Here is a 15,179-nt window from a genome sequence, read left to right on the forward strand (position 1 = left end):
TTCCTAATGGTGTTGAATGTTGTAGTCTACAATATATTGTACTTGCTTTTTTTTTTGAGTCTGGCTTAATTTCTCTTCTTAATTTGGGAAAAATCTGGCTAGACTAGCTAGGTGTAAAGAATGGAAAAATGCAAACTGAAGTGAGGAAGAATGCAAAATACATCACTCTTCAAACATTGGTATCTCAACTAGGCAACAAACAGGCAATGAAGACTCTACTGGTTCTTTGACTAAGAGAGGGAATTAATGAGATGCACTTTCCTCATTACGTGCCCCAATGGCATATTGCTGGCAGCTGGATATTTATCTATGAGCACCAACGATCTATAGCATCCAAACAATTTTCTGTTTGCAGAAAGTGTCTTTGGCTATCTCACTGCCTTGGCAGATGGTCCAAACGCAGAATGGGGGTAGAGGCTGAGTGACTGTCCGCCTGTGAGTACTGGCTTCTCCAGGTTGCTTGAGATTTGGTGTCAGTATACCAGTAAGAAATGTTAATGTGGCTTCCCTGCATGACTTACAAAGATTAGAGGATATTAGTGTCCATTCCCTAAATTTTCCTTTAAGTTCTCTGTGGAAAAAAAGTAAAATTAAAATTCCCCAAGATTCATATATAGTCCAACTGAGGTTTTTTGATTTGGGATCCCTTCTTATTCTGAAAAGAATATCAAGCAGAAATGAAACAAACCTCTAATAGCTAGAGGGGCCAGGTCGGTTGGGGAGGGGAGGGGAAATAATTGTAACAGTAGGAATGAGCATCATCAGACATGACAGAAGAGACCACGCACAGACTTTTAACAAACAGTCTAAGAGAACTTCCTTAAAATAGACTTTGGAGATACTTATAGAAACTGAGAGAAGGAATGTCTTCTGTTCTCTTGCCAAGTTCTGTGGCTGTACAATAATGTGCAATGGCATGTAACACAGAATGCAGTTTTGATAGGAGGTCTTTTTAGGAGCAACTGATCCCAAATAAAAGAAACCAAAAGTGATGAGTTCATTAGCTTGAAGATATTCATGCCAATTAATGAAGTTAAACTACTTTCAGTGGTTGCAAATCACTTCAGAGGAAAGAAAGAAAAATTGTGTTGTCCCTATTTTGCTGTCAAGCTACTTTGTCATACACCAGCATTTTCTTTTCCTATATAAATGAGTTTTGCTGTGGCCCATATATTTCTTCCCTAAATAAAAGGTACAGAAATGAAGAAATTAGATGAAGGCAAGCAACTGAGGCTTTTGAAGATGTCTGTGTCCTTTCTGTAGACTGTACTGGCCAGAAGGCGATGGGGTATTCTCACATCTGTATTCCTTTGCCTTTGTTCATATCAGTGGCAAAATATATGGAAATAATTCATTGAATTTTTACTACATGGTTAACTTGCCACAGTGTTTACTGTGCTTATTCTGCTGGTTTTTTAGATGAGTGTGCCACTGACAGGAGTTCCTGTAAGTGGTACTATCACACCCTGCCTGATCTGAATAAAGTAAAGCAAGAGACTGTTTGGATATATTTTATTACATATCTCAAATAATTCAGACCGGAAAAGTTTTCCTTTTGAGGCCATATTATGTGAATTGCTGCTTCTTTTACGATGCTGTTTAGGTTGTGACTGTATTAGTATTCCAGAAGGCTAAAATTTTTGTGATTTAAAACGTAAAAGAAATGAAATATTTTAGCCAGGAAGCATTTTCTACAAGAGAATCTTCAGATATGTCTCGTTGGAAAAATGCAGTTGTTTAAGGGATTTATTCCATATCAGTTGCTGGTTAATGAATGTAAAATTTCATTTGTTCCTACATTGTTTGACAGACTGCCATTACCAGATCATAAATTTATGGGCTATTGGAAAGTCGATCAGCCAGGGAATGCACAACAGAAACTGCTGTGTCCAACAGAAACTCAAAAAATAGATGTAAAGGTTTGTCTTTTTATGGTTTTTTAATTCATATAATACAGTTTTTATGTATTGGGATGTGAAGAATCTAAAATGTGCTTAATTTCTTCAGGAGAAAGAGTATATACAAAGCATGGTCCTTGTTACTCGTTCCTGTTTTGTTTATACTGACTAGAAAAATAAATGTTTTTGTATACCTGGCCCTCACAATGTGAGATGTGCTTTAGAATCAGTAAGTTTGGTCTTGAAAAGAGGTTTTTATAATGATATTGAAAATACCATATTTGAAGGAACTTTGTAGCTGTTTTGGATGCTTGGAGGTGGCCGGTTTCAGGCCCCAGATCTCAATTTTTGGATAAGATCAGAGATTGAAAAAAAAGCTGTTTTGTGTTTCTATTTTGCGTGCAGCTGAATTCTTATGGGTCTTTGGCACTGCCAAGTTTGAATCTGAACCTTTGGTACAATTTGACCTGCAGCCAAAGCTTCTAAGTCCTTTTCAGCTTTGAGTTCTTGGATTAACTTCAGTAATTATTAACTCCAGTGAATAAGGAAAAACCTGAACTGCTAATGTGATGTAGGGGTGAGATTTAAACTTTGTATAATAAGAAATTGCCATTGAACTTCTTTGAAACAAAAATTTTCTGATTTTTTCCTTGTATGTACTGTGTTTTATCAGTACATAATACCTCCTTCATGCCACTGAGCAGTAATAGCTTCAAACCAATAAAAGACTAAAGAGGAAAGGCATGATGGTCTCTATACTGTAAAGAAAATGGCAGTATGGACATTCAGAGAGCTTGCAGAAAAGCGTTTCCTTTTCCCTTTTATTATTTAGTAATTGGTCTGTTTCAATTGGTAATAGTATTAACAGTCTTGAAGAAGACTTCTAGATTTCCATAAAGAATGGTGAGTGAAATACTTTAGCAAGCCCTCATTGTTATCATTTGTTTTAGGGACCTGTGTACTTAAATATCCAAGGATTTCCACTGGAACGACATGAAGCCAGGTCCCTCAGTTTTACAGAAGAACTCGCTTTTTGGACACTGCCTTTGGGTGAAGTTAACTTAGTTTGCGATGTCACGGTAACAAAAGGTGCGGTAAGAAAAGCTAGTAACTTTTGTAATGATCCCCAATATTATAAATATGTGAAATATCCTAGAGATGAGGAAGAATTAGGCTGTTGACTTCCTAAGTGCTCACCGATAGCCAGTGGCAGAATATAAATGGGCAATATGAGGGATTCTAAGTGTAATAACACCACTTCAGTGCATTTACAATAGTGTGTATTTCTGGCTGTGTTTGCAATGGACTATAGGAATAATATTAAGAATTGGAATATGGGAATGGAGGACATGAGTACAGGAATAGAGTATAGGAATAATAATTTTTCTTTTTGTACTTTTTTTTTAACAGTAGATGAAATAAAAAAATAATCGGCCACTGAAATGGGAGCATAATTTCACTGAGACATTGTGGTCTTTGTAAGGATATGCATCCTTCTCAAACTAAGAGAAAGATATGTAATCAAAGTAGAACACAGCCACAAAATTGCAAGCCTGTCTAGTTTTTATGTTCAACACTGTATTGCTTCAGAAAAACAATTCTTTGACTTTTCCTCTCTTTCTAGGTCAATTCAGTTTTAATACAAATCTTGTAACTTGCAGAGTGCTGTGCTTTTTTTTCCTGTGCTTACACTGATTATAATCCTTTCTCACTCGATCAAGCCTGCCTTAGTTACCTATACTACTTGTGTCTCAAAGTGAATTGCATCATTGGGAATATTTATAAATGTACTTAGTGTTCATCATTGTCTAAACTTTATTGTGTATTATAAACAGATCACTAATGATTAGTACTGGAATGTTGCCTTTTCTGCTTGTAGCCATAGTTTCAAATACATTAACAAACTTTTATGACAGCAAAACAGAAATTACATGGCTTTGGATTGATTTTAAGAATTGTCTGAAATCAGTCAGGAAGGTGCTATATGTGAAAAGTTCCATACGAAGTTTGCATTCATCCCATGTTTAATTATTAAATATATTAATTGAAAGGGAGGATGAGATAGAGGAGGAGGGAGAACCAAGTTTATAAACAAACAAAAACATCTGGACAGATTTTGTGTATAGTAGCAGCTGGCAGGCACTGCAGTCATATCTACACAAATGTGTCTCGGACTACTTGTTTAATAGTGTTGTGGCAAGATTCTGCCTGTTAACGTTTAGTTAGTATCAGGAGACCATTTCTCTCTTTATCTTCCTGTGTCAACAGTGGTAATTTTGCTGCACATTTGCTATATCATCTGCCGAGTTTATGACATATATATTTCCAGAAGAGCAATGCATGATGTCAGTAGCCTTTCATTGATTTTATTTTCTTATTTCAGAAGAGGAAGCCGAAAATGTTCTTTACGTTACTACGTGCAATCCTGTTTCCTTGTACTTCATGAACGTTTCTAGTAAGAGTGGATACTTTGTGGATCTTTATGACCTCTTCCCAAGAACAGTTGGAAATGTCTGGCAACCTTTTGTGACTGTGGCACTGCTGGGAAATCCACTCAAAGGTCAAGTGGTTCTACATGAAGAGGAGGTAAAAAAAATTAAAATACAGCTAAATGTTTAGTGATAAGCAAAGTAGTGTCATAAGAGTAGGATCATTGAGGAGTCTACCTCTATAGATTGAAATAGCCTGGACAAGCCCACCCCCTTCTGAATGTTCTCTTTTTCACTATACCTGAAGCTTGGGAGTTGCCTTCAGCTTTAGTTTTTGTGTGGAGATTTTCCTCTTGCACTTTTTAGCTGGACAATATTCTTTTGCATTCTTGAAGCTGAGTTCTACCTGCTTATCTTACTTCTCTTACTGATAGAGGGAGATTGGCCTTCATGGGAGAAAGGGAGATAGTGAGATGAGTTCAAGAGTCTCGGTCAAGCAGCATATGTTTGCAAAGTAAGCTGTTTTATGCTGTGAACTTAAGTTCTGCTCCGATCTTGTCCCCTTTTTACTTTTCAAATAGTACATGAAAGCAACATTTTCTGAGTCACAAAGTAAAATGTTGTTTGTATTTGCTTTGTGCCACTATTTTTGATTTGTTCCGTGAATCCTGATATTTCTCGTTCTGTAACATCTGAAGCAGCAAGGCTAAAAAGAAGACTATTTAAGCCTCGACATCTAGTGTATCAGCAATGCAAATTTAGAACCACTGATGACTTCAGTGTTGGTTTGACTCGAATCCTTTTTTTAAAGTCAAATATTGCATACTTTCCACATATTTTCCTCTTTCCATTACTATCAGTGAACTGATTGGAACATTTCCAGTTCAAAACTTCTTTGCCCAGGAGTGGGAAGAGACAGCAGTTGATACAGTGCTGCTGCTGTTCTTTTTTTAATATTAATAATAGTTTATTATGTTACCTACCAGTCATAATGGTTTGACATGGGCATTTAATCTGGTCATTATTGTTGGTTGGTTTTTCCTTTTCCTTTTGTTGTTGTTCTGCCCATTTTTCAGTAGGTGAGAGACTCCAATCTAGTAGGACTGTTCCTACATTGAGTTGGAGTATTAAGTATTTCAGTCATTTCATAACTAGTGTCTCTGCGATACTGTTATTCCAGGAATGTTTGTCAAGTGTTGATGCCACTTTCTGGTCTCAAACACTACAGTTAAGCTCGATGCCTTATGAGAAACATAATTCTTCCACCTTTAGTAGAACTGCCTGTGCCTTCTTTAGCTTTGCCTTGGACACTTTCCAATGCCAACTGGAAAAAATATGATTCTTAAGTTACCTATTCGTGGTGGTTGCCTGTGCGGTTGTCTTGAACAGCTATAGAAGTACCATTTGGGCTATTTTGAGATGCACATAACACGTTTGTTCGGTTCTAAACAATCCTTGGCCTTTTTTGGCAAAGTCAACGCAGGAAACTGTAAAACAGATGGCAGTCTCTCTCATGTCTAAGAATGTTTAGAATGTCTCACGCTTTTTAATGTAAAGCCCAGCAATATTCTTTGCTTTCTAAGTCTCTGAAATTCCTACCGTGAAAATAATTGTTTTTAACCAAATCACAGTATCATTTGGTGTCAGCAATGAAGTTTTTATCAAAGGTTCATCTGTGAAGCTTTAGGTAGTTAACTCTGTGACTGGTTTTGCCTTTTCTTGTGGAATATATTTTTCAGTGACAGTATGAATTAAACTCTGAAATAGTTTGTTCTGTGGAGGGACTATGTTAGCTGAGCCCCTTTCCAGATGACTTCAATTGAGCTGTAATCTCATGTTTTTCTCTGGCAAAGCTTAACTATTGCCAGTTGCAGTCTTGCCTTTCTTAGCAAGTGCTACAGGTGAACAAATCCTGTCTGAAAACAAGCCTGTTTTACACTGCTGGAAAATAATACAGAATTACAATATTCTGAATGCTTTGCATTATCTTAGGACTTTTTACATAGTGTTAACATTAAGATAGACCTTACTCATTGAGTGTGAAAATATGTTTCGTTAAACTACAAACTTGGTTGCAAAAAGTCATTGTATACTTAGGACACCACGCAAAAGTAATTTCAGACTTCTTGAGGAACTTAAGTAAGCATCTTGCACAGAAAAAATGATGAAAAAGAATTCTCTTGTGTATTCCCTGTTTGTATCCATGGGCTACATTAGTAATTTATTTGGGGTTGGTTTTTAAATAAGGCACCAAAGCACCGGTCAGACGAATGCTGCTGTTGTAGTCTTCACAGCCACTGCTATCCTTCCTTACATTAGGGCATGTGTTAGGATCTCTGCATTTCTAGTTCCCACTGAATCAAAAGAGGGATTGTCAAGTAGTTTAATTTTTCCACATAGAGCTTAGGTTTTATTCCCAACTTTTCCTGCAGTGGAGCCAAGGAAAAATCACGTGCTTTCTTTGTGCACCTGTGAAATGAGGTGGATATTGCTGTATATGAAATTAAATCCGTTATTATTGATGTTAGCAGGTAAGCATATAGTCTAACCGAATCATCCACGTACCTTCTGTATCTGTTGGGAGGATAAAGGTGATCTGCAAGAGCAGTTCATCCCAGCTAAGGTAGAGCATGGTGAATTGCCCTCTGGAGCTGCCTCTCTCTTTCCACTGGCTACAGAAGGAGCCTTGACATATAGTCAAGATGCCTACCTTCAGGTGTACTATGGTCACTGGCAGCCATAGGCTCAGAATTTGCAGCATTCACATGTTAAGACAAGTAGATCAGTGACACATCTGTATTTTGAGCAAGGCTCCAAGGATTAGCTACTTGTGCTAAGGGTGCATCAAACAGATCTTCAAGAAAAACAAGTAATGTAAATAATGTATGTGATGCTTTAGAGGTTCGCTTATGTGTACTTGCAAAAAGACCGAGAAATATTAACAGTATTCGTAGAAATTAGAAGTTGCGTTTATTAAATTAAAAAAGCCCACTTGACAGCTGATATTTCATAAATAATATAATCCATTGATTAGACAATACCGAAAGCTAAAGATTTTTCCCAATTTTTTTTGTTTTAATAAAGGTCTTTGGAGATGAATGTTTCTGACTAAGTTATAAAAAAGAACAATTTTAAACAGATGATAACCTTATTGGAAAGGATGAGATGATGATATTGTGGCTCTTCAAATAAGCTTGTGTGATTTATTTCCCAGATGACATCCATCTGGATTCAATAGAGCCCTCCAGTGAAATAAAATGAAAAATCACCATTCTTCCTGTCCTTTTAAATAAAATTTTACTAAAACTAAACTCTTTGGGGATTTAATTTAATAGCACAAATCAGAGATTTATCTGCTTCTAAGCCACCTTCACATCTTCTTGGAAGAAAGAGTAGATGATTCTGTTCCTCACGGTGGCCATTGGTCTCGGTGAGCGCAGCCTGTTTTGACTCTTTTTTTCAGACTAAGCTGATAGACTTTGAAAAGACTCTTCAGAAATCTCAAGTCATTTCCTTGTAAGATGGGAATTGCATTCATCTTTTCAAAGCAGCAATGCCTCTGCCCTGTCCTTCTCACGAGTACTTCAGGGCGTACCCCTATTTCTTATAAAGCTTCGTGCCCACCTATTTCACTTTTCTTTCTGCACCTGTTGCTTTTACCACTCAGAAGGAGAGCAAATACAGACTGAAGAGAATTTTGATAACTTTATGCCTGATTTTATATCGGATTATAGGAGGAAAATGCACATGGAGAATTGATTTGTATATAAATTAACTGCACACTTCCGGTTTTTCTTACAAGCACTTTGCTCTGTTGAAAGGCTACAACTGGATGGACAGAGTAACCTACAGTCTACCTCAGGGAGCACAACAAGCTTTGCCCAGGCAGTGTCCAGCCAGCATCCTTTAACTCTGCTTTTATCTTTCTCGGTCAGGAAGTGGGGTAGGGAGGGAGGGAGGGAAGTGCTTTTCCCTGTCCCACGTGCTGCTGGAGCTCTTTGTCAAAGCTCTCAGACAGCAAGGGAGTGAGGGAGCCTATGGCACAGAAGCTGACAGAGAGATCCACCTCGCTCGTTACACGTAGAAGATGGCAAACATCCTTTAAAAGAAGACTTTTTTTAACAGTTTGTGATCTAGCCTGAAACACAAGTGGGGACCTGCATATGCAACATGCTAGTAGTAACATCTGAAATCTCTAGTCCCCATAATATTCTGATGTATGTTTTCAGGAGGAAGGGTGTATTTTCTTCAAAAACTAGTTGACATTATTAAATTCTCTTCTTTTTTTGGATATTATATAAGACTTTCCTTTTCTATAAGCATACCTTATAGAAAAGAAAAGGTGTGCTTATATAGCAAGGTGTGCACCGTCTATAGAAAAAGTGAAGACTTTCCTTTTCTATAAGCACAAAGCTTATATCTCTACTTGCTGTCCTCAGTTTACTGGAATCTCTAGTACAATCAAGTCTCCCAAATCATCTGAAAGACACCACTTGCATTAATTAGAACACCAGTAACCTGCTTGCATACATTTCCCTACCACTGAAGGCATGGAGGTTTGAGACCCAAACCATAAATTCTTGCACAGACTTTTTTCACTTGAACCTAATGAACAATATGATATGTCTGTAGCTGTGCCTAGTATTTACAGCATCAGGACTCTTATGTGTATATCACTCCAGGGATCCTTGAGTGGCACTAAGAGGAAAGGTGCTCGTGGGACAGGAGGCAAGGAGCGGTATAGAGGGGTTACCCTGCCAAGCTAAGAATCAGCCTCATCTGAAGCTCACAGCTAAGAAGAGTCTGTGTTCGTGATATTGCTTGCTTGGGACATGAGCATCGAGGGCAGAAGAGAACAAAACTGAGAGTACAGGGAGAAAAATACAAGAGGGTTAAACTGAATTATCTGTGCTGTCCCACTCTGAAATTGGAGTGTATTCCTTCCCCTAGCTCTCCTCTCTGTCTGCGAGACTGTAAGGAGCAACTTCCCGTACAAGTAAAGTGAAATCACAGCCCTGTTTAGTTTAAGGACTTTTAAGAGGAAAATGCTGGCTAAAATAAAAACAGCAGTAAGGAAAGGGAAACTTTGCAGTAACTAAAAATAAAGGCACGCCACTTCACAAGATTGGTTATTGCATCTGTCCAGAGTTTGGAATTCCAGACATCGGGGTCGGGAGGTCACCCAAAGGTTACTTTTCTCCCAGTCAAGAACAAACACAGCAGAATTGCACACCAATGTCTTTTCCCAGCCCATTTGAAGAGTTGCCAAAGCTGCTCTTGGATGTGTTCGCAAGTGACGCAAAAATCTATTCTTAAACACAGACAGAATATACATCAGTCACTTAGCACAGAAGGAAACCATTAACATCAAAAGGGGTGGAGTAGAGAGGCTTTTTATATTTCCAACTGCTCTCATAAATTTAACGCTAAGTGGAAGAATGTAATTGATTTGTATGTGTTCTTTATCTCACGTGGAAGGCTAATGCATTGCTTTGGTACAGCAGTGCTGTTGCAGAATTGTATGAATAAAATATGGCAGAAAACCAAAATCCAAAGCAAATGCCCGATTTTTTCTCCTGAACCACATTTCCATAATTTTGGTTTGTAATACATAAGCAAACTTCTTTTTTTAGAAGTATTGAACTCTAGCTGAAATTCCCAAATGCTCCAAATAACATGGTAATATTTTAAATGCTTTACCATATTTAGCTTCAAATGACTGTCATTATTAAATAATCTTAGTGAAAGTATGAAGTGTACCCAAAAAGAACAAAACTGTTGTGACTCAGATTGTTTGTATTTGTTTTATTTAGGAGAATTTGTGGGAATTTGTGTTTTACTCTCTTAACGTCTATCGTGCATTATTGCTGATGTTGTACGTAGACAGTTTACTTTTAGTAAGTCCTTGCAGAACTTAATGTCCTTGCAGAACCTAATGTTTCCTTGAATGGCAAACAAAAAATTCAACCCAACGCTTAATTAACTTGTTCTTTTGTACCTTTCAAATTTCATTTGATGTGGTTAAGGTTGGCCCTGAATGATTGTTCTCTTGAATTCTTAGTTAAACACATTAGGAGCAGCTTTGTACTGAGCTTTTTACTTTGTGTGGATCCTGGGGCATTGAGTAACAAACTGAGAAATCTGAAGAAGTTCAAAATTTAGCATACCATATTTTCACATGTGATATGTGGAGGACACTTGCAGTATCAGTATCTTGTCTGCTTCTGATCTCCATCTCTTGAGCCATCCTGCTGTCCTCCAACAGTTGTCCTACCTCTGACACTGTAAGCTGTCTGAGCGTGCAGGTCACAGAAGGATTGTCACGCACTGGGATATTTAATAAGCTCCACGGTATCAAAAGTATGAACTTGGGGAGAAAGTACTAAGCCATTTTTTCTCTCACCAGTTTTTCACCTTCAGTGTAACTTAAGTAATGGGTACTTTAAGAGGAATGCTAAGAAAACATAAAAACTGAACAAAACTGGTACGTCTCTCACCCGTAGCTGACTACAGCTTGGACATGTAAGCCATACTAGTCTAGTTCCTAGAGCTTATGCAGAAGTGAATGTGAGATGTGTAGATAAGACATTATGGAAAAACTGCAATATCATTCCAGCCCTTTTTGCGTGTACTTAACCGCTACAATTAAATTTCTCCGTGAGCCAAGAAGATTCAGCCTACGTTTTCCAGCAAAATCTAGATCATCTTTTCAGAATGTCCTAAGTTGCTAAAGTTGCCAAAGTGCTTCAGATAGATGTGTTGTAGTCTCTTAAATGGGCTTGAGATGTACACGGATCTGCTTTTCATTTACAGAGCAATGTTGTGTTGTTGCTGGATACAAACAATGGTGCCCTTCGCCGACTTTTGCTCTTACCGGATGCTCAAGAGACTCCTAAGAGAACATCTTGGTGGAGCAGCAAAGAAGAGATGGTGAGGAATAGCGCTTGCCTCTATTATACTAAGGGTTTTTTTTTTAAATCAAAGCTCAATATTGGAAAAACTGCCCCAGAATCGTTCATCTTTCTGTTGTAATGGCCCAAGCACTTAATTGTTTACTCTTATGTATGTTTAAATGCCTTACACATAAAATAGCATTGTTATGGAATAATGATATGAAAAATATAAATAAGTTGTATTGTCTGAGGATATGTATCTTTAAAATATCCCTCTTTGGAGCTAGAACTGGGAATAACGGACAATACAAGGGGTTATGTCCAAAATAATGAACTCAATTATGACGCAATTAAATGACTTGGGACGAGGCAGGCTAGATAGCATTTTGAGAGGTAATTAATGCCGTGGATTATTCTAAATAAAGGAAAAATGTAGTACACTTTCAGGGGAGTCAGGGAAGCTCACTGAGACGAATCTAACAAACACTAATTGCTGTATGACGTATTTTTATACAGAGCAACTACAAAATGTGCCGAGAGTTTTCACACAAAAACTGGCTGGTGTTCTACAAAGAAGCAGGGTGAGAGTAAATTATATCCTTGTATTATATGGATTTATAACAGATCTCCTCATGTACATCCCTATCTGATTATTCTTTTCTTGGCTTCCAATTTTACAGAAACCACCTTATTGTACTGGATGTATTAGAGGGTCAAACTCATACCATCTCGCTTCCGATCAATCTGAAATCTGTTTTCCTGGTGGCTGAAGACCGGTGGCTCTTGGTGGAAAATGAAACAAATCAGTTAGTTAAGCCTAGTTTTCTTGATGGCATTATTTCTTGTTTGTGTCTTGTTTATGTTCCGGAGTTTCATGCCTGGTCTCAGAGTTATTTTTTCAGTTTGTGAGACTGGCTAGACTTAAACAGTTGATGTTTAAGATGCAGATTTGATCTGGTGAAAGTGCAGGCAGGCTTTTAGAGTAGGAAATGAACAGGATATGCCTGCCTAAATTCATGCCTCTGAAAATCTAGACTAGCTTTAATTTGTATGCATGTTAATACTGTTTTTACTGAGATGGTATTGATCTTTAGAAATGAGAATGTTGGCGGACCTAGCTTTGGAAATACACCCACATCATCCAGAGTTAGTGCCTGCTTGCTTTACTTTCATGGTCATGTGAAAGAAATATTACTCTGCTGTCTTATTTTTATAAATGCACAGCAAATAAAAGTGTGTAAATAGTTACCAGAAGACAAATCTGCCACTTGCTGGCTTACCCTTTCCTATCTCACAGATGTTTGGTAAATCATATTTAGTTTTAGCAAAAGGTGTTGATAACCTTGTTTATATAAATGTAGAATGTTTTTGCTATTTCAGAAGATAAAAGTCCTTGTTTAGAGTTACAAGCTTAATCAGGAATTATTATAAATGTGTGTCCTTTACAGGAAATTTCTTTTAACCAAGCGTGCCCATATGGAAGCTGAAGACAGTGAGGTTTGCCAGCTGTATGCATTGACAGAAGAGCCAGCTGACATGGGATTTGGCTTAACAACGGGTATTGAATGCAAGCTTGGCTTGTTCTTTTTTTTTTTTTTTTTTTTTTTTTAATTTTTTTTTTTTTTTAATCGTTTCTGTGTTTGCAGCTGCACAAACAAGGCTCTTTTACTTTAAAGGTCTGGGTAACCTTCTCTCTGATTCTCTTTTTGTCCTCCCCTTATCATGTTTGGTTAATAATAACTTTTCACAAAGCATGGCAAATTCCATGCTCAAACTTCAGGTTGTTTGAATAAAGCATCTTTTTTTCATTATAGTGTTTAAGACCCTCAGTCATGGACTTTCAGGAAACATACAAGCATACAGAATGGAAAAGGAAAAAAGACGGCTAGGCAGGAATTAGAACGTAAGAATAGAAGGGACCAAATATGTTGATGAGTCCAGTCTGTACGCTGTTGCAGGTCTGTTACACACACTCAGATGAGCTAGAAGTCATTTTGCAGCACTTACAAAAATACAAAAGACCTACTGTTAAAACAGAATAGAAGTCACAGTTTCTAAAGTTGTGCAGATAGTGTGCAGGAGGCCATTAAGGCCATCACACCGGTGTTAAAAGATCGGGAGAATTTGTTCCGTAAAATTCCCAGATGGTGCTAGGCATTGAGGCATGTTTTAGCTACAAAAGAAGGCAGAAATCTCCAATGGTCATCATTCTGCCTAGTAAGATCTGCCTGTCTTCAGAGCTGATGTCATTTTCAACCCTGAGCATTTGATCACGGTGCACAAAATCTTTAGTCTACCTGGTTTAATAACACTGGAAGTACATGTGCATCCCACTTAACAGTTTATAGGCTTTTGCCTATCTCCAGTGTGTCTCAGAGAGACAGACGAAAAAAACAGAGAAACCACTTTATATCTGTTAAAGAGGGAAAAAGTTTTGTCCTGGTCCTTGTGGCTAGCATAAGTATGAAGAATGAGATTAACACAGTGTAAACATGATACAAGCAAATGTTATTGACAAATAACAAATATGGCTTATTTTACACAAACAGCAACAAATTGGATACCAAAGACTCTAACCACAGCTTAAATATCTAGGATCCTTTTTATCTCTTGTACAGTTTACTCTATCAACTTATCAAGCTCCATCAGAGCACAGTAGTTTCCTTCCTCTTACTACCTTATTTAGAAACCATTATAGAGTATCATTCCTCAGATGGGTAGAAATGTTACTATAATTTCCAGTCTCCAAGTATTTGTGGACAGTTTATTGCTGCATGCTTTTTGTGCTATTTTTATCCTTTGTTATCTTATTTTTTCTCTCCCAATCTAAAAAGTTATCATATCCCCTCTCCACTTTTTTCCAAATCATCCAGCAAACCCTGAATGTAACATCTTCAGCCTGTTCTCATTCTTTGAGGCAGAACCTGTGGCAGGAGAACTAAGAAAAGGTAGACCAGTGTGGGTTTGCCACTGACCCAAACCAGTAGCCCATTCATCCTTTGAGGGAGGAAAGATTTTCTCCTGCTGCCAGGTAAACGAGATAGTCTGCCCATTGAAGTGGAAACAGTGTATGCTGCAGAACTAAAGATAGCGGGTTCTGACTGTGTTGATAATTTGAGGCAAGGTAAAGGGCTGTTGCAGTTGCATGGAATAAAATTTAGTTTTCCTTAGCTTAAAGAAAAAAAAACCTAGACCATTATTTACCAGAAATGTGTTACAAATAACATCATTTAAATTGCAAAGACAGCAAGACAGCTGCCAAGAAATGTCACATTGACAATTACCTGTGCAAATCTACATTTTGCCTTTTTGTGCATTTGCATTATAACAGTCTTCAATGAGATCACATGCTGTTCTATTCCATAGGCTTCCTGCCTCATTGGCACAGTAGAGGGCAAAATTAAGTGGTATAAGCAACTACAAAGCTAGTATTTCCTGATTTTAAGTACTTAACTTTACAAAAATAACATTATTTACTGACTTCTTTTCTGTGTTACAGTATAATATAATCGAATCTTCTGCTTTTTAGTAATTTTATGCTCAAAGTAATAGCAATGATCAGTGCTCAGCACTCTTACAGTTAATAATGTTTCCTATTGCACATCTGGATTTAATGACTTTCATTTTGTTTAATTTCCCTGTTTAGCATCAGAACTGTGTGTGCCGCATGCAGTTTCAAGTGACCAGCTATCTTCAGAAAACCTCAGTGCAGCTGTGGGACAAAAGATCAGCTCCCCCAACAGGATTTTCTCAGATGAACATAATTATGCTACTATTGTTATTGGTTTCCCAGACCTCTTGGTAAATACTCAGCATTATTATACAATGAAGTAATATGATCTCATTTAATCTGTAACCAGTTAAGTACCTGTTTACCAAATGATATGGAAAAAGAAGGGAATGACAGTAAATGACGAATTCATGTAGTGTACACCATTTGGTAGAGTAGTCTAATCTAG

At 37.5% G+C, this 15,179-nt stretch overlaps 1 protein-coding gene across 1 annotated transcript in view; it reads left to right on the plus strand.

The window, feature by feature from the left end:
• Positions 1–15,179, plus strand: part of VWA8 (von Willebrand factor A domain containing 8) — a gene marked incomplete at its 5' end in the record, with an annotated part of 103,790 nt that overhangs the window by 32,065 nt on the left and 56,546 nt on the right. Inside the window, 8 exons of the mRNA XM_009576042.1 lie at positions 1,811–1,919; positions 2,849–2,987; positions 4,282–4,484; positions 11,141–11,257; positions 11,737–11,801; positions 11,901–12,026; positions 12,669–12,778; positions 14,867–15,021. Coding sequence (XP_009574337.1) covers positions 1,811–1,919; positions 2,849–2,987; positions 4,282–4,484; positions 11,141–11,257; positions 11,737–11,801; positions 11,901–12,026; positions 12,669–12,778; positions 14,867–15,021 — 1,024 coding nt within the window. The remainder of the gene's footprint in view (positions 1–1,810; positions 1,920–2,848; positions 2,988–4,281; positions 4,485–11,140; positions 11,258–11,736; positions 11,802–11,900; positions 12,027–12,668; positions 12,779–14,866; positions 15,022–15,179) is intronic.

The sequence above is a fragment of the Fulmarus glacialis genome, unplaced genomic scaffold, assembly GCF_000690835.1.
Source record: "Fulmarus glacialis isolate BGI_N327 unplaced genomic scaffold, ASM69083v1 scaffold2954, whole genome shotgun sequence".
In the NCBI taxonomy this organism is placed as follows: domain Eukaryota; kingdom Metazoa; phylum Chordata; class Aves; order Procellariiformes; family Procellariidae; genus Fulmarus; species Fulmarus glacialis.